Raw genomic sequence first — 18,742 nt, 5'->3', positions numbered from 1 at the left:
ATTACTTCAAAAAATGGCAATTGATCAATGAAATGTAAAGTGCTCCGTTCTTGCATTTCTGTTGCTGTGGATATTACATTTTTTTTAAAAATCTAACTTTATTCAGTGGAAGTGTTCAAACCCCACAAGATATTTTTTTAATCAAAATTAAATGTATAGAGTAAAATTTGAGTGTTTCTTTTTAAATTTTTGGAATATGTACTGTATTTAGGCAACACTAATATATGTTGTTGCATTTTTGGAATCATAAAACAAATCGAGCAACGCAACCTTTGGTGATTGTTATTTACAATCGCACGGATGACGGATGTTCCCAGCGACCAATCACATTAAAGGCTACAATCCTCTTCACCAATCGCTGCGCTCCTGTGGGCGGGGTCACTGAGCGTTTCCTGTAGTGTCTTCATCCCATGGACTGACTTGTTTGTTGCAGAACAAGATGGAGTTCCTTTTGGGAAATCCTTTCAGTACTCCTGTGGGTCATTGTATCGGTGAGTTGACTTATGTTTCGGGAATGGCGACGTGTGGAGGTGCACTTACGTCTTCTGAAGCTTGTTTGGATCTCTTTTGTCTGTCATTTACGCTTTGCTGCCTTTAGCATGCTAGCTTTTCAGGATTACTTACATACAGCTGGAAAGCCACCGTTAGCCGCCTAGCTAACTATTAGGTACTGTAACATCTGCTGCCATTCTGCTGGTGTTGATGGGTTAAATGCCTATTTTTGTTCTTGCCGGTGTTAAATCTTGAACGGTTGATATGTTATTCACAACGATCTTGACATGGTAAACAATAGGTTAGCTTAGATCAGCTAGCCATTTACCGTGGTCATATAATTGTGGTATTTTGGTCTTTCTTCCCTTTTTATTCTTTCCCAGAGAGAGCCACCGATGGCTCTCTTCAAAATGAAGACTGGACCCTCAACATGGAAATATGTGACATCATCAACGAAACAGAAGATGGGTGAGTAGTCCAGTTAGTAATCTGTTATTGATTAGCTTTTATCCATTACTTAAGGCCTGTCTCATCATTGTACTGTCCGCAAAATGCATGGCTGCATTGAGATATAATAGTTAGAGTAAACCTTTTACTTAGATGGATTCTAGGAAAGTGAAAAAAACACCTATTTTTGGCAGTGTGAGGTGGATTAATGCGAGGCCTCATTGCTTATCTCATCCTTCCCCCATCCTTGTAATGCTTAATCATGCCTGCCTGTCCTCCAGATTTTCTTTTGTCAGTTACAAACAAACGTTGTGCTATAAATTGTCTATGCAAAGAGATCAGGTTTTGTTTTTTAATCTGATTGTCAAGGTCAGTGGTTACAGATGTTAATAATTACTAACAAGCCACACTGTCAATGCAGAGATTACCATCAGAGAATCGTTGACCTTTGACCACACCTGGCTTTTCTCTAGGTTTTTTTTTAAAATCACTCTCCAACCTCCAACTATTCTTTGATGATCTGAACAATGTCTTTTTCAAGTCTTTTTTTCCAGTTTATTCATTTATTGTCCCATTTGTTTGTTTGCAGACCAAAGGATGCCATTAGAGCAATGAAAAAGAGACTGAATGGTAATAGAAACTATAGGGAAGTGATGTTGGCCTTAACGGTAAGTAAAAAATGATCTTGTTAGATTATCATATATCAAGTTCTGCTTTAACATGATTATTAATCCTCATACATATTTTCCCCTCATGCCAAACAGGTTCTGGAGACATGTGTAAAGAATTGTGGCCACCGTTTTCATGCCTTGGTCACTAGCAGGGACTTTGTTGACGGTGTCCTAGTTAAAATCATCTCACCTAAAAACAACCCACCTAGAATTGTTCAAGATAAAGTACTTGCCCTGATTCAGGTAAGATAGCAGTAAACCTATTTTCACCTAAGTTTATGAACCAATGTTGTGTCACACAAGCACATTTAATGCATGTCATAAATCTTGTTAGGAAAACTGATGTGTGTCTGAGTCCGTGGGAGAATTGCAGCATGAGTTTCTGTCACAGTGCTGTGGCACAGAGGGCATTCTGTCGTCCGCAGACCAAGCTGTTGGTTAAACCGCTGTCTCTTGGGGCCTTAGTCCTGGAGCAGCTCTAGTTACCTGTTACAGCTCAGGTGACGTTGCTCAGCCTGGGATTCTCTTATTTCCACCAAAGAAACCATATGACCACAGCTGACAGCAAGAATTCTAGAGAAGGTGGCAGACAGTAACTGTTTGGAGGCGCGAGGTATATAATTCTCTCCTGTTTGTCTAGTCAGTACCCGAACAAGTCTGTGATTGGAGGTGAGCTGAAATGTAACGGCAAGATTGTTGTCATTCCCTTTCCTAAAATGGCTAAAGTACTTTTTTTTATGACAAGTTATGGTTGTGCTGTCTCATCCTAACAACCTGAAGCCTCTATTAGTTGTTATAATACCTACCGTTTGTAGGTGTTTCAGACGCTCCTAACCCCAAATAACTGCTTTAATTTTAGATCACCCTGACTAAAAACAGTGGGTGATATTTGCAAAAGTGAGCTATAACTACAAATCTCTGAGCTGGGGGGAAGGTTGATCCTGAGAGCTGTGTGTTGTGCTGACTGAGAGTATTCATTCTAGACAGAAGTGATCACAGAGCTGCTCTCATTTTGTTATCTCCACTTATTTACTCTTTCCCGTGCCCTTTTTTCTTCATTCCAGGCGTGGGCTGATGCATTCCGGAGCAGCCCTGACCTTACAGGGGTGGTCCAAGTTTATGAGGAACTTAAGAGAAAAGGCATTGAATTCCCCACATCAGAGCTTGAGACCCTGTCTCCTATACAGACACCTCAACGGGTAGGTAGTGTTGGCTTTTCACACCAAACTCTAAAATGCGGATTCATCCTCTTATTTTAAGAGCTGTTTATTCATGGTTTTAATGCAAGTCAGCTGTGCTGAATATGCAAATAAGCTGTTCTACATAGTTACCCCTGATATATCTCCACAACTGAAGGCTTTTTACCAACCAGTTGTGGAACTATATCTAAAAATATGTATCGACTAAGCCTTTTGTAATCATTAGTGCCCACAATTTGTCAGTTCTTTTATTTCTCTGTATCTGCTCGTAGACGGCATCTGCTCCGGAGGGTGACTCGACTCTGCTTAAATATGGTAACATCACAAGTCAGCCAACATCACAAACTATTCCACCAGCCTACACCACCCCTCAGGTCCCCAACATTCATGCTTCAGGAGCCATCAACCCAACGCCGGAACAGGTAGAGTCACAGTCCCTTGAAAGCTCTACAGCCTTCCATCTTGGAAGTTGTAAACACCAAACCATGTAGTTTTATCAGGGCTGATTTACGAGAGGGCTGCTTCTTATGCAACGCACCTCAGCTTTTAATCTCTGATATCTAGATTTGCCGACTGCGCAGTGAGTTAGACATTGTTCGTGGGAACACCAAAGTGATGTCGGAGATGTTGACTGAGATGGTCCCTGGACAAGAGGATGCTTCAGACTATGAGTTACTGCAGGCAAGGAAGTGTGTGTGTGTGTGTGCCTGTGTCTCTAAACAGTGTCTCCCTGTTGGGTTTGATGAAGCTTTTGTACAGTAATGTGACTCCACTCTGTTTCCATATTTGTTTTTAGGAGCTGAACAGGACTTGTAGAGCCATGCAGCAGAGAATGATGGAGCTCATCTCTTGCGTTTCAAATGAGTCTGTGACCGAGGAGCTGCTGCATGTCAACGATGATCTCAATAACATTTTTCTACGCTATGAAAGGCAAGAATCACAGATATTCTAAAGTAATTAATGTCATATTTGTGTAGGGAGTTGTCAGCTGTTGTGTTCTTTGCTCAGGTATGAGCGGTTTCGAACTGGGAGGTCCTCAGCTCAGAGTGTCAACAATGGGGTGAGTCAGCAGCTTTTGCCTGGGAGAAAAGTAATATTTGCATCTCTGCTCATAGTCAGCCATTGTCTGATATTGGCACCTTCTAGTCTGAGCGCTGCCCATTTGCATGGTGCACCATAAGTCAGGCTTCTGTTAAAATTTTATTGATTTTTACACAACATCAATGTCTGATCAAAGAGAAACCAGCTAGGTGCATAGTACAGTTAGCTCTTCCAGACAATGCAAACGCTGTGTCTATTCTCTTTTATTTAAAGAAGGTCTTTTGCATTTTTTCCTCTACCAGAGGGAGAAAGATTTACTATTTTGTTGCAATACTGTTGCATAGCAGTTAAATTTCACAAGTTTCCATTAATGTCTCACCAGAAAGTTTAACCTCATCATTTCCAAAGACCTCTTAAATATTTTCTTCTTCTGTATTTCTGCATTGTGTGATCTTTGAGGCATACCAGAATCAAAATTAAACTGAAACCAACATGCCAGTCATGTGATTAAAAGCAATGCTGGCAGCCTCTGGTGCTGCTGCGCACTTGCGTCTTCATCAGGTTTCCAATCGTGATGGGCCTGGTTTCTCTTCCATAGTTATCATTACACTGTGGCCCTGCACAGGCATGCTAATGGTGTTCATGTCTCTTCCTTTCTGTTCTTTTCTGTTTCTGTGGCTAGCTGAGGCAGGCAAGTATGAAACCATTATCCGGCTCCTCAAACAAGCAGTGCCATCACAACCACTGTTGAAATATGGTTAAATGTGGACTGTGTCACCCCATATTGCATGTTTTGCCGTACAGTCCCGAGCTGCCTCTACAATATCTCAGTGATGACAAAATTGAGATGGCAGCGAGATGAAATGCTCTCATATTGTGTTTGCACTCAGGATTCAGATTAATCAATGCAAATTTTAGGTCTTTAATCTCGTCTTTCCGTCAATCTAATTGGCTATATTGGATTACCTGAAGGTATTGGTGGCATTCATGTTTTGAGCTGTCATTTTTTTTATGTTAAATACAACAGATTAAAAAAACAAAATAATTTTTATGACAAAATCATTTTCTTACAGTAATTTAACTTGTTACAGCTATTATTTCTGTCTTAAGTTATTTTATTTTCTCTTAAATTAAATTTTGACTGATCTGGCCAGTGTTGAAAATTTATGTAATGTCAGTATTTATATTATTTTTTTAAATATTTACTTATAATCTCTTAACATCACTATGGACCCTGCAATGGTGTCTAAATGGAAGAATTGAATGACTGACAGCCCTCTACAGATCTTTAGTGTTTAACCTTTTCATCTCGGTCAGTTTAAGACTGCTTAATTTATTACTCTGTAAACAGTAGACAGGTGTAAACAGTAAATTAATAAGTTATTTAAATGGACATATTGCTCCATCACGTGATGGGATCGTGATCGATTATCGGTTTGTGTAAAGTCGGTAATTGGTGATCGGCCCCAAAAATCCTGATCGTGTAAAGCCTTCTTTAATCTGCCCACTTCCTCCCTGCTGCTATTACTGCCTTCTTAAGGGGGTTGTCTTGGAATTTTTACACTAAATTAATTTATTTATTCACTTAAAATCAGAATATTTAACCAATTAAAATCTTCTTTGCTCCCCCTTAAGAAACAAGTATTTTTCATGCTCTAATAAAGCTCTTATTTTATACACACACTTTTTAATTTCCCTTCTGTCATGTAATTCTTTGCTGTTATAGCCCAGCTTTTCCTTAACCTTCCCACAGAAGGGTTTGTCTCAGTGCTTGTGAGTCTTATTCTCTCATCTCTAGCGAGGGACTTTTTCTCTACAGCTTCTTGTTCTTCCTCACAGGTCCTGAGCGAGGCAACAGAGGACAATCTCATTGATCTCGGCCCGGGCTCCCCTGCTGTTGTAAGCAACATGGTGAATGCAGCCTCAACCAATTTGCCCTCCACCAATGTTGTGGGGCCCTCGTCCCCAGCCACTCTGGCTTCCCGGCTGGCTGGTCTAGGTTTGTCAGCCCTCTCTCAGACTTTTGACTTTGACTTTTACTATGTAGCAGTTATCTTATTATGTCTAAAATGGATAATGTACCGTATGTGTTATAATAAGCCTTGGATTAGAAGTCATAGCAGTATTCCATTAAGTCAGCAGAACCATTTGCTGATACCATGTGTATTTATGTCCCTCCAGACATGGGGGCAGACAGTGTAAGCAGCACCCTGAGCTCCCTGTCCAGCGGTAAGCCTCCCCCCACCCAGGATGATTTTGATGTGTTTGCTCAAACCAGGACCGGAGTTCTGTCCACCCCAGCACACACCAAGTAAGGATGCCCCAGAAATTTCCACCTCTATGAAGACGTTCTGTATCATAGGGTCAGAACTAAGAGGTGCTGTTGGCATTCAGCTATGCATTTCTGCTTCTGCAATTACAGTATTTATATCAAGGCTTTTTTACACACCACTCTTTTCTTTAGAAGTGCACAGTTGTTTTCTTTCATTACCTTCCCACACCTCTTCTCAGACTCTGCCCACTCCATTTTGCCCCACACTGTTTATCCTTTTTTCACTTTGGTGGCAGCATGTTTTATCGGCCCCCACGGAGTAAAACACACATTTGTGTTTGAACTTCAGCAAGTTGTATTGCCTAAATGCATTGAGTTGCAGCCTTGTGATCAGCTGATTAGCTATTTGTGTTAACAAGCAATTGTACAGCTATACCTAATAAATTGTCCAGTAAGTATACATCACTTTGTTTCATAAAATGAAGCATTTTGGAAGGATTTTAAGAGGGAAAGCAAATAAATGTGCATGAAGAGATGTCCTGATTATTATAGAAATGTTGACATCTTTTTTCAGCACTACAGCAGAAGACACTACTAGCGGCCCCCCTCCCACTCTGGACGTCCTGCAACCAGCACCAGGAGCGGTGAGTCCCAGTTGCACAGGCTAATGCTTCGGCCTCCAGGCTGTTTATGCCTTGTGAATAGCTCCAATACTCTCATACACTGTAATATTTGCAGCTGGTGCACAAAAAGGAAGGAAATATTATTTGGAACAATAATTATAAATATTTGTCTGTTCTATAAATTTAGAGTGAAAAGCACTTAAGCTAATGCGCCGCCCCAGAAAACAATTCAGTCCAATATTCTTTGAGGACGAGTGACCAAAAATGTTTTTAATGATATCATTATTGTGTTTTAATGATTGTATCTTAGTCCTCGTTGTCCATAATGTTAGGTTACATGAAGGTTATGAGATCTTTTACAAAAAGAAGGTTTAATATTGGTTTTAAAGCAACAGATTTGGATTTCTTATGTTTGTGCTATCGAAGCACCAACCTTTTTAGAGCAGTTTTCACACAAATCAAGTGTTAATTGTGTAACACAACTGGGGTTCCACTGTATTCTCCTGCATATTGGAAACAGTCCTCGCAAACATTCATTTCTATTTGATTTTTTCTCAAGATTTTTTATTACTTTGCATTTTTAGTCCATTTACGTTTTTGTTCACTGATTTTGGTGGGATTTATTTTAATGTGATGGCATCGCTCCCCCTCCCCCTCCCCTCTGTGGCGGTCTGGCTGCCTTGTAGGGTGTCGACCGTCAGAATTCTGTCATGGATGACATAGAGCAGTGGCTGTGTACTGATGTGGTGAGCCCATCCTAAATTTTATTTTATTATTATTTGTGCTTACTCTTATTTATTTCTCCCCTTTTTCACCTCCACCCTTTTCTTCCCTTTTAACATGAATGACACCAAAACTTATCCTCACATATTTCCCCACTTCTCAGTCATAATACTTGAAATCACTAACCGTGTGCTGTGGAGATGGACTAACGTTGACTTCGATGAAACTTTATCACATGAGCCTGAGGCGTGAGTTGTATGCAGTGATTATTGACGCCTAAGATTTCTAATCTGTCTGTGTGTGATTTCCTTTTAAAAATAATGATCTGACATTTCATGGCACATGGGTGGGATTAAATCAGAATGCTGAGCAGATACACTGGGGCTGGTTTTGGTTTATAGGTGATTTTAAGGCACACTCAGAACATGTGTGCATATTTTGTGGATAAATCAGAGTCCAGACTTTTGTGGAGTCCAGACTTGACATTGTTTTTGTTCCTAACAGATTGGAGATGAAGTTGAGGAAGGTGTGACGAGTGAAGGTAGGAGAGTGTAAATGCTTTGTTTTATATCAGGTTAAAGCCTCTCCTCTTCCTAAATCCATCCCTTTCCCCTCTCTTTTCAACCTAACACTCAGAATTCGATAAATTCCTGGAGGAGAGAGCCAAAGCTGCGGAGGTGACCCCCAGCTTGCCATCGCCCCCCAGTGGTGATCCAGGCACAACACAGGGAACTCCCAACCGCAAGAAACCAGCGAGACAAGAGGATGGACTGCTCGCCATGTAGACATCCGTTCGGATCCAACACCTGAACACCGACTAACCTGACACTAAAGTGCATCACAACTGTTCCTTCAACATTATTTTCAAACTACAGAGCTTTGTGAAATAGAGAAAAGACGTCCTTGTGTAAATCGCTCGTAACAAAGGGGAAAACTCAGCAAAGAAGTTGTTTATTTGGAGCCACCAGATGATTTCCCTCATATTTGCTCTTAATCTTTTTTTGAAGTATTTTCCCTTCTGTTGTGGACTGCAGAGCTTCATGTTGCAGCTAATGTCCGGTTTGTAAAAGAAGCAGCCACATTGTTGGCCATTATCGGGAATCCTTTTCTTACCTGAGCCCAAACATGCATTTACCATCATTTTATTTAGGTTTTTGAGCGTTAAAGGGCCCTCAGCAGAAAACAAAGGTTTTCCTTTCGGGCTTGGGGAGTGAACACTCATGTGAGTATAGTGGTTTTGTGTTTCTGTGAGTCCCTTTACATGTCAGTTTGAGATGAATTGTAAATTTGTAAATGACAAAAGTCATGAATTATGTGTATATTTATGCTGCAGATGTTTAAAAGAGATTGATTTAATATAGGGTTTTTGAAAGAGGGGTTTATCTTCCAGCTGCTGTGATATTAGGGATGTACCTCACTAGAGCTTTTCACAAGGAATTATATCGTTTTCAAGATGAACGGAGTTATTTTAGGGACGGGCACAACTGCTGCCCACCTCTTTTCTTGATTTTTGTGACTGTGCTGCAGTTATTGAATGACATGCTGGTGATTTTGCTTATACATTAATTTGAAGCTGCAGATAAATTATTTTTATTTGTGGCTTAGATTTATTTGTCCTGATGTAAAATGAATTCCAGTCAGATCCTTTATTCTCCCCCCAATACGTTAACATGTACAGCAGGTTTATAATTCATTATGATTTCTTTCCAGAGGACCAAATTCTTTTAAGAAAAAAAAAAGGGACGATTCCAGATTTTTGCACCTGCTACACATTTCGTTGGTCCTCTAATAGTCTGCTGCTTGAATATCCAGGGATGTAAATGAGAATATCACACTACAGAAGCTGTTTGCACATTACCCTCACATATTTTATAAGACCTGACCTTTCAACACAACACTTGTTTTCAGAAATGAGCCGGCTGTGGACGCAGCCCCACAAATGAGATATTTTGCTCTTTTGACAATAATAAATGCTCCATCTTACACCAATCACAAGCACTCACCAAGACATACACGGCTGGGGCTGGAAATCATTTAACCAGCTGCAAGTTATGAGAACTGCTTAGAATATATTTAAATGTTGAAATAATTTCATCAAATTCTAAATGTTATTTTACAAAATTATGGATGGGAAATATATTATGGGAGAAAAGGGGAAATCAATGGACGATGTTTTTGGTGTGTGTTGCTTTTGTTTATGGAGTTCGGTAAGTTGTTGTCATGGTTACCTTTGTTTATATCCGCTTTTGCTATTTTTCTCATGAAGGAACCTTATCTCAAGTAGAATTTAATTTATCTAGATTAAGAATAAAGGGAAGAATAATGAACCTGCTTTTGGCCCTTTCAACAAAGCAGCATTGCACTTTTTACAAAGGGAATTGTTTATTTTTTCCCCTCCTTTTGTTCCCTTGTTTTAGTGTTGAACTTGTGTGTGTCAGCTGTTCTGTAACCCAAAATTGTTTCTGGTTTCTTTTTTTTTTTAAAAAGCATCGAAGCAAGTCCTTTCTATCCTGTTTGATACCAGACGGAGTGTTTGGGGTTTATGTGGGTGTGAGCTCTCGGTGAATTGTAGCTGAATCTCAGCGTGTTGTCATCTCAGGCTTGTGTTTTTGCAGAGCAACAATGTTTGTTTGTTTGTATCTCCAGATTTGGAAAAGTCGCTCATGATGGAGGCTGCACTGTTTGGCTGCTTCCTTCCTGAGTTGCCTCATGTCTCCTTTCTCTTTGTGTTGTTTGACTTGTGCATGAACTCTAATAAAACATTAGCAATGTGCTGACATTCAGCTTGGATTTCTTTGATTGTCTTGATTTCCTGAATGAATTAAGTCCACCAGCTCCTCTGTCATCTTCCTGGCATTCCGACCTCCATTTCTCCAGGCTCGACTGGCTCACGCTGACCCGTAGTAAACCCTTACCTCCTTCTCTGGGTGTCTGTGGGCCCCACACCAGGAACTTCCCTATTGGTCACTGGGAATGGCCTCATCCCACAACATGGCCCCTCACATTCTGCCTCAGCCACTGGAGCGTTTATTCCCGGACAGAAAGAAAGTGGGGTGTGTCTGTGACAGTAGACTGGAACGCAGCGGCACACAGGAGCCCAGTTGGACTCAACACGTGCTCTCCCTCCACACAAAGAGCTGCTGGAATTCTACTTTTCAGGTAATTTATTCCTTCTTTCCAGTTGAGTTTAGGCAGAGAAAATGTCCAGAAGCTTTGGATGCATGTTTATTTTTGTTATTTTGATGTAGCAGTTGACGTACTGCTGACTGTCTGCCTAATGCGATTGCCTCTTTGTTTTAACAGGTCATTATTAAGAAGTCTAAATAATCAACACAATGTGTTGCAGAGGCCTGGAGAAGAGAGAGAGAAGCAAATCCTCTCAGGAATCACGAGCACACTCTGGTCGCACGATGGAGGCTTGGTTATGCACCGCAGGAGCGGAAGTGTGGAGGGGTCCACCGATGCCCTGAGCTGTGGTGCATTGTAGTTGCATTGCACGTCTGGCTGTACACACAGTGCAATGAATCTGCTCTGCAGTACAGAACTTGGTGATATCACAACTCAGCAGTGCAAATTTGCTGTCTTTGCAATATAGATGTATGCAAATATCCTCTACCCCCTGTTCCCTTAACCAGGCCACAGCATGGGATGGGGGGGGGGGCTGTCCCATACATCATTATAGCTATTATTATTATATTATTATATTAGGCAGTAGTGTGATTTATTTTAATCTTGTTTTTTCATGTATGACTGGGGGATTAGATGGTTGTCTGATCAGATCAATAAAGTTGATTTATATTAAGAAAATACACCATGTTTGTTTACTAATTGTTTTTGTTTTTTTAGACTTTGGTTTTCTATGTTGCCCGTATGCTTTTATTTCAAGTTCCATCAGTAGAAACTGTGCACTCATGTACTGCAAATAAAGTCTGTTTTTATATGCTGAAACTCCAATTTAAATGTCAGAAGCTGCTTAACATATCAAGATAGTTCAGTGTTAAATCAATAGATTTGTTGATCGATGGTTGAGACACACCAGTTCATAACTGGTTCAGTGAAATTATGAATGTCAGACGTACATCACATCAAATATATACACGATAAGAACTGATAGCTTCCAACATGTATCTGGAGGCTTTCTGAAAGAATATTTTTATTTGAGTATTAGGCTCTTTTCTTGATTAACACTTCCTGTTTCTCTTTCGAGAATTAAATATATCGATTTTAAAAAAACAAACACACCTTCAGTCATTGTGTTTCTGGAAGGGATACTGATCTATACAGATCTATACAGTTAAAATGTAAACACGTCTAACAGGGGCCTCTGATTGATGTACAGTGTTGACTTTCTCATTTACTAACACACATGAAACCATTTCAAAATAATAGCACATTTGAACTTTGAAGCAGCTTTGCACTTATGAAATGGCTAAAGGGCAGACTGGTGTGTGTGTGTGTGTGTGTGTGTGTGTGTGTCTCCTCAGGCTGTTTCCCTGATCTACATTAACCTACAGCTCATGCAGCATTAGCATGTGCACTGCACATGGCTCATGATCTTCCAGTCATTGCAACTGTAACAAACAGTTCAAGAGGAAAGCCGTGGCATCGTGTTTATCTTCAATCTCTTTCATCCCCAGATCGGCCTCAGTGGGTCCAAACAGCTAAACAAGCTTTTTCGAGATTAAATGACCTATTTGTGTTTATGATTCATTTCATATTAGCGTTGCAGATCAGCAGCTTTGTATTTCCTCCCACCTGCATGGCTGCTGTCTTGCCCGTGAGCTGCTCATTTTACCGCTGCCACCCAAGCTCCATAATGAAGCTTCAAACACACTTCCACTCTTATCGGTGAGAGAATAATTCTATTAAAAAGGGGGGAAAAGAGATGCTTTGTGACGCTGCTGCAGCTCCATCTATTCCTGTAACAACACATGTGCACTGACTTTTCACTGCTTAGCCCCCCTCCCCTGCAGCCTCGGAGCACTTTATGCTAAGTTAATTTACCCAAATATATCCACGACATCGCAGCAGCCCCCGCTACTGAAAATCAACCTCTTTGTTAATGGAAACTTGCTGATCCATAAACACTCGCGCCACCACAGACGTTTGCTGGGGGGCAGCTCACATATGAATGTTAAAAAACCCCAGATCGATGAGGGGCATTTGCAAAAGAGGCACAAGGTGTGTTTAATTATAACGGCGACTTTTTGTTTGTGTGTATGTGTGTAAGTGTTTTTACGGGGGGAGGTGCTGCTGCTGTTTAGGGCTCGTGCAGGGGCCCGTGTATTTAAATAGGGTCACATCTGGGCCTCACCTTGCAAGTGTTTTGCTATATTAAATGCCACTCATGTTAAGTGTGTCGAAGCCCTCCTCTGATGTAGGCAAGACATAATCTAAAGGTTAAATTGAAAAATGTCCCCTCAACGGTACAGGAACAACAGCATGATTGATCTCTCGTGTAAAAGCAAGAACTGTTGGGCAGCCCTGTTTGGTGAAATCGGCTTTAAGTTTGTTGCAGCGATAAGTTATAATGAGGAGCCAGCGGATTAGAATTTAAGTGTCAGTCAATCAGGACTCCAAAAGGTCAGTGACAAAATTAGGAAAATGCAGGAAAGAGGTCGGTCTGGAATGATTGAGCACGGGCAGAGAAGCCAAACGGAACACGGAACGTTCTCCCCAGGCAGCGGCGAGCTGTTGCACGTTGAAGACAAGAGGCAGCTGTGGATCACAATTAGGAAAAAATAGGCTCTCTTCACTCTACCCCACTATTTATTTGATTTTACATTTGAACTTTAATTCCAAACTGTAATCTGTAACACACACACAGCGTTGCCGACGTCTGCCTGCTCCAGGTAAATGCTGTAGCAGGGATAAGGAAGGGCTGCTGGGTTCGAGGAAGTGTTTCATCCCAGTTCCGTACTATTGACATAAAAGACGAGGTGATTAAGAACGCGAACTGTCAACTCGGATCTTTTATCACAGTCTCAGCAGAATTCCTGGTGTGAGTGGCTGAGATGCTAAATCTGAAGGCGATTCGTGTGGAACCACGGATTCATTTCCAGCTGTGAGCTTTCTCTTCGGCCGTTGATTGTGGGAGTTGACATTTTGGCTTTTCTACACAACAATAAATTGGATTTATTTCATGAGAAAAATTATAGTCAAATTTTATAACAAACAAAAAATCCTTGACAAAATATAATATATTTACAGATTCATACCTTCAACATGGTTTTAAAGTAATGATGAAGCTTTACATAGGAAATATTTGGGAAAAAGAAAAGCAAATATTGCAACAATAGCCAGTAATGGTTACTTCCATTTGTCCACAGTCATTAAAATTAAAATGATGCGAGGTTAATTTAATGTCATCTTTTGTTGAAGCCTCTTTAAAGTCATCATATTTAAGCTCACATCTCCCACATTTACATTTATCTTAAATCTATTCTACATTTTCACTGCACATACAGTTTAAACACAGTTGTATTCACTTTTGTACCTTTCGGACAAATTCTTAGCGTGATTAAAATGAAGCTCGTGGTACTGTACCTTTACCTTTGAGCCCCTTTACATTTCCGTGTCTGCAAAATCCCTCCTGTGGTGTTTCTCTTCTCTTCTTTTGATCTTCTCACTGGCGACGCTAAATGATACAAGTTCTGTCTCCTCCTATAGAGTCCAGAAGTGCAGGTTCAGGTGCTGGGGCTCCAGGACGTGTACCGCCGGAGCCACGGCTCCTCTATGAACGGGGCCGCGAGGGGCTCTGAACCCAGGCAGGGGTGGATCTGGAGTGGAAAGGATGTAGTCAATGCTGAACTTGATCTCTGACTCCGGTTTGCCCGGCTGGTTGGTGTTTTGGAGCAGGTGGTTCTGCTGGGGGCCTGGCTGCAGCCTCTCAGGGTCCAAAGGGCAGAGGGCACAGTCGGGATCGGGGAGGCGAGCTGCGGGCGCGTGATGATTGCTCTCCAAAGGGTGGAAGGGGGTTTCTGCTGAATCGCGGAGACCGATTTTCATATTCCTCCTGCGCCGGCGACGACGGAAGTTGCCGTTTTCAAACAGGTCGAGCATGGATTCACAACCAGTAGCAAAAGTCCAAAAGTTCCCTTTTCCCTTCTCATTGCCCTCCGTCCGAGGAACCTGTTCAAGATGAACACTTCATGAACAACCCACCGAGGGAGTCTCAATTGTTAACACAGGAAACGGTGCAAATATTTGGTGCAAAGGTTTTGCTGGCGCACCTTGATGAAGCAGCTGTTCAGAGACAGGTTGTGTCTGATGGAGTTCTGCCAGGCTCTCTGGTTGGAGCGGTAGTAGGGAAACCTCTTCATGATGAACTCATAGATGCCCGACAGGGTGACCCGCTGCTCTGGACTCTTCTGGATGGCCATGGCAATCAGAGCTATGTAGCTGAGACACACACACGCACACACACACACACACACAACACACACACACACACCACACACACACACACATACACGCGTGCATGCACATGGACACACACACACACACAACTGGTAAAGAGTCTGGTCGGGTAGCACTTTAACCAATGGAGAAAAATTGAAACCCTTCTCAAATATGATATTTTCTTAAGCAACAATTATCTTATCAATTTTCATAGATGATCTTTAAAATAACATTATTATTATTATTATTATTATTATTATTATTATTATTATTATTGTTATTATTATTAACAACAACAACAACAATAATAATAATGAAACAGTGCCCTCTTTTTATTTCTTCATGGTAAATTGATGACTGATCTAAAAGTTTTAATTAAATGGAAATTTCCTTTTAGAGTTTAGAATAATGAAAATTTGTTAATAATGTTTTATATATATTAAACACAGTTCCAACCCCCCCCCCCCCCCCTTTTTTTTTTCCCCACATAAACCTCTCAGGTAGAAGGACATCATTCCTACCTGTAGGCGGGTCTACACATTTTCTTCTCTTCATCAGTGCTGGAGGAAGGGTATCCGTCTCCATCGTAGTTAAAGCAGTTGAAGGGGTAGTGAGAGTTATCAAACATATTTCCACTTTGAGCGGGATGTGGGATCCAAAGTGTGGGGCTCCTCTGAATGTCCCGTCGAAGCCCAGCAGCAACAGCCTGTCCTGCTGCTGCACTCTGCCACCATCCTCTGTTCAGCCAGCTGCCTCTCACTCTCTCTGAACTCCACATCCCCCTCCCCCCCTCCTCGTCCCAGCCCCGGGACCACCTCTACTGGGTCTCTGGGCCCTGAGCTTGTGATCACCCTCACAAATATACAGAAATCCTTAATGTCATTCTTTCAGTATTTCTTTCTTTTTTTTTCCGTTATTTATTTTCCCAAATAATCTTAAAACTGAACAGTCAGTATGCACCTTCCTAGCGTCCGACTAACAGATTTTTAACTCAAGATAGTGTAGTTTGGAATTTTAGAACTTCCAGGATGTTGTTTGATTTCATTAAAATCAACTTAACGTTCAACAAAGCATGTAGGGTGAATTTAGGGCCTCACCAGTGTTCATCCATGACAGGGAGAAACAATCCTCGGCTGTTTGGGAGTGGATAGTGGTGTTCGCACGAAACACTTCCCAAACTCCTATCAACATGGAGCAGCCATACATGCAATAAATAAATCCGGTGGAGTAAAATAATAGGTTGCCCTCTGAAATTGAGTAAAATGTCCTATCACGCAGTAATAAAGTAAATGAAATGAGCTGCAGGCTCTATTGGAACTAGAACCTCTGAGATTTAGCAATAAAGCTGCACCATTAAAACTACGCATGATGGAAACATTTAAATAACATAAATATTGGTGCTTTCAAGGTTCCACAGCGCTAATCTGCCCCACTGAACCTTGAGTATATATCTGTCCTGGACAAACAGATGGATTCTGGGTGGTCTGGTAAATTCACAGACCGCCTTCATGTTTTATTTTGCTTCTTTTTGGGTCTAAATTAGTGCAAATGTACTTAGAACAGCTAATCCCAAACCAACAAACAACATCCTTTGAATCTTTGTTTTTGTTTTCCCTCTGTTAACTCTCTCTCGTGTGTGTCTGTGTGTGTGTGTGTGTGTGTGTGTGTGTGTGTGTGTGTGCGTGCGTGTGTGTGTGTGTGTGTGTGTGTTGTGTGTGTGTGTGTGTGTGTGTGTGCATTCTGGCAGATTTTTAGACAACAACGGGAAGTTTTGTAGATCTTATCTATAATGCTCTCTAATGGCCATAAATTGTTTCCGTCTCTATAAAACAGGGGGATGTGTATTTTGAAGGGCTCTTTACGGGACAATTGGAGGTCTCCTGTGAGGCGACAGAGGCCGGTAAAACAGCCTGAGGTCTGCGGGGCCTCCGTGTGTGGCCCCTGCTGAAACAAGAGAGGCTTACACTGGCTGCAGTCGAGACATTAAACCTGGTCGTTCTTATTTTTGACTGCTTAATGAAGCGGGAAAACAGTCAATTATCTTTTCTTGGCCTCATAACTAAAATCTGCAGGAATGTTTTTTCGCCGCTTTACACATGAAATGAGGCTTTTGTTCTTTTTGCGCTGACTTGATCAGTGCAGCCGTGTTTTACGTGACCTTATATCAGAGTCCTTTCCTAAACCATTGAAAATTCTTAAACTTTAAATGGCATTTTGTCTACTTTTACACGTAAAACCTGTAACTTGTATATTTTCTGGTGTGTGATTTGGATCTCAGGATTGTAGTCAGTCCCATTACACTTATAGAGAATTAAACAGCTCTACAGTGTTCTCTGTTTTTACTGAAGATTTTTTTTCCTCATTATTTTCAACTGTTTTATGCGCACATGTTTGGAAGGTCAAAGATTTATGGCTCGGGTACTGTCATCTTAAGCATGGGCTGGACGCTGGCAAGTTAAGACTGAGGTCTAAGTTAAGTGAAGTTACAGATTGGGCAGAGAGGGGAGAGCAGGAGGTCGCTGCATTAGCCTGGAGATCTGATAAGCACCTCATGCTTCACTCCCATGACGAGGCTTCCTTCGGCGTCCTGTCTGCGGTGGGCTGCTCTCATTACAGCTCTCACTTCATCTCTGGTCACTCTCTGTCCCTCTGATTGTTGTCTGAGACTTTGCTTCCTCCGTGCATGCTTGAATGTGTGTGTGTGTGTGGTGTGTGTGTGTGTGTTTGTACAGTACGTTTATGTAAACCAGCCAAGTAGCTTTTCCGGCGGCTGTTCCGTGAAGAAAGGTTATGAAAGTAAACATGCTTGTGAACAGCACAGCACCGAGGGCCACTGCACCGTTCAACTGCTCTGACCACCACCACCGTGCCTTTATTTAAGCGTTCACTCTGCAGCGACAACTTCATACTGAAAACAGAAGAATTTATTTATAGAAACTAAATCTATATATATTATTTCTGGTGGTCAGATTCTGAGCAATTACTATTTCTAATTTTATTAAAGTCAATCAAGATGCTCATCTAAAGTTGTTTTACAAACAATAAGCAGCTTGTGAAAATGTTGATCTAAATATATATATATATAAATATTTGTTGCCGCTTTATAAATTAGAATAAGCACTAAATTACTTTTATTGTGTATTAATACTGGTAGGATAATAAAAAGAATAAGAATTTCTCCAACTTAAATATTGTATCATATTAATGGAGCATTATTCTTTCCAAGGTATTACAGACTTTTTAGTTCCAATTAATTAGGAGATATAAAATGTTTTTAATCTACGGTGCGTGTAATTTGCATGGCGTTCTCCTCTATCACCACAAGGGGGAGGTAGAGCTCCGTGCAAAGATAAAAATAAATCAGAGAAGAAATGTGAACCAGAGCTTTTTAGGACTGTTACTGGGATCTTACTGGCTTTGCAATAAAAGTTTAAAACGACCCCAGTAAAACCGGATACCAAGTATCTGGTGACTACAAATAACCAAATCACCCATCCACTCAAATTTGAGCCTTACAAGATACAAAGTCACAAATTCAGTCGAGATTTTTATCTCTCTCTCTAAAATTGTTTTTCTTTCTGTTGTCTTTAGGTCAAATTCGTTTCTTGGTTTACAACGCACGTATAAATCTGAACAGGTTTAAGTATAAAAATAAAACTTTTAAAACAGTATAACTTAATAATTTTAAAAAGTATTTTTATTTAAAAAAAAGTATTTATCATTTCACACTCATGTGACTTAACCTGATCTTGCTTTGAATATTTAAGTCATTAAAAGAAAAATTACATTTTAATTATTACTTTAATCTACACTGTGAGGAAAATTTGACACATTCTTGTTTCAATCACCATGATTGGGTGTTAATAAATGCAC

General features: G+C 40.8%; 2 protein-coding genes and 1 long non-coding RNA gene across 4 annotated transcripts; 2 read left to right on the top strand and 1 right to left on the bottom strand.

Annotated features, from left to right (window-relative positions):
• The first annotated feature begins 334 nt into the window (after nt 1-334).
• On the top strand, nt 335-10,251 carry tom1l2 (target of myb1 like 2 membrane trafficking protein). Of its 2 annotated transcripts, XM_057032699.1 has the most exons (15): nt 335-491; nt 876-960; nt 1,529-1,607; nt 1,704-1,853; nt 2,675-2,809; nt 3,082-3,231; nt 3,374-3,490; nt 3,606-3,739; nt 3,818-3,869; nt 5,690-5,849; nt 6,032-6,161; nt 6,697-6,766; nt 7,432-7,491; nt 7,973-8,009; nt 8,105-10,251. In XM_057032699.1, exons 1-15 carry the CDS (start codon nt 440-442, stop codon nt 8,251-8,253), a joined length of 1,560 nt encoding a protein of 519 aa, XP_056888679.1. In that variant the 5' UTR covers nt 335-439; the 3' UTR covers nt 8,254-10,251. The 2 variants fall into 2 exon arrangements, with proteins under 2 accessions (XP_056888679.1, XP_056888688.1); XM_057032708.1 differs by lacking the exon at nt 7,432-7,491.
• Nucleotides 10,252-10,451: 200 nt separating this feature from the next.
• Nucleotides 10,452-11,416, top strand: LOC130536221 (uncharacterized). The gene is made up of 2 exons (XR_008953307.1): nt 10,452-10,627; nt 10,772-11,416. It is a non-coding gene; the product is annotated as an uncharacterized LOC130536221 (long non-coding RNA).
• Nucleotides 11,417-12,167: 751 nt separating this feature from the next.
• Nucleotides 12,168-15,636, bottom strand: foxl3 (forkhead box L3). The gene is made up of 3 exons (XM_057051951.1): nt 15,391-15,636; nt 14,701-14,869; nt 12,168-14,599 (listed from the first exon to the last, which is right to left on the bottom strand). Exons 1-3 carry the CDS (start codon nt 15,495-15,497, stop codon nt 14,132-14,134), a joined length of 744 nt encoding a protein of 247 aa, XP_056907931.1. The 5' UTR covers nt 15,498-15,636; the 3' UTR covers nt 12,168-14,131.
• Between the last annotated feature and the right edge of the window lie 3,106 nt (nt 15,637-18,742).

The sequence above is a fragment of the Takifugu flavidus genome, chromosome 1 (genome assembly GCF_003711565.1).
Source record: "Takifugu flavidus isolate HTHZ2018 chromosome 1, ASM371156v2, whole genome shotgun sequence".
Taxonomy (NCBI): Eukaryota; Metazoa; Chordata; class Actinopteri; order Tetraodontiformes; family Tetraodontidae; genus Takifugu; species Takifugu flavidus.
This window is presented reverse-complemented; position numbering and strand designations above follow the sequence as displayed.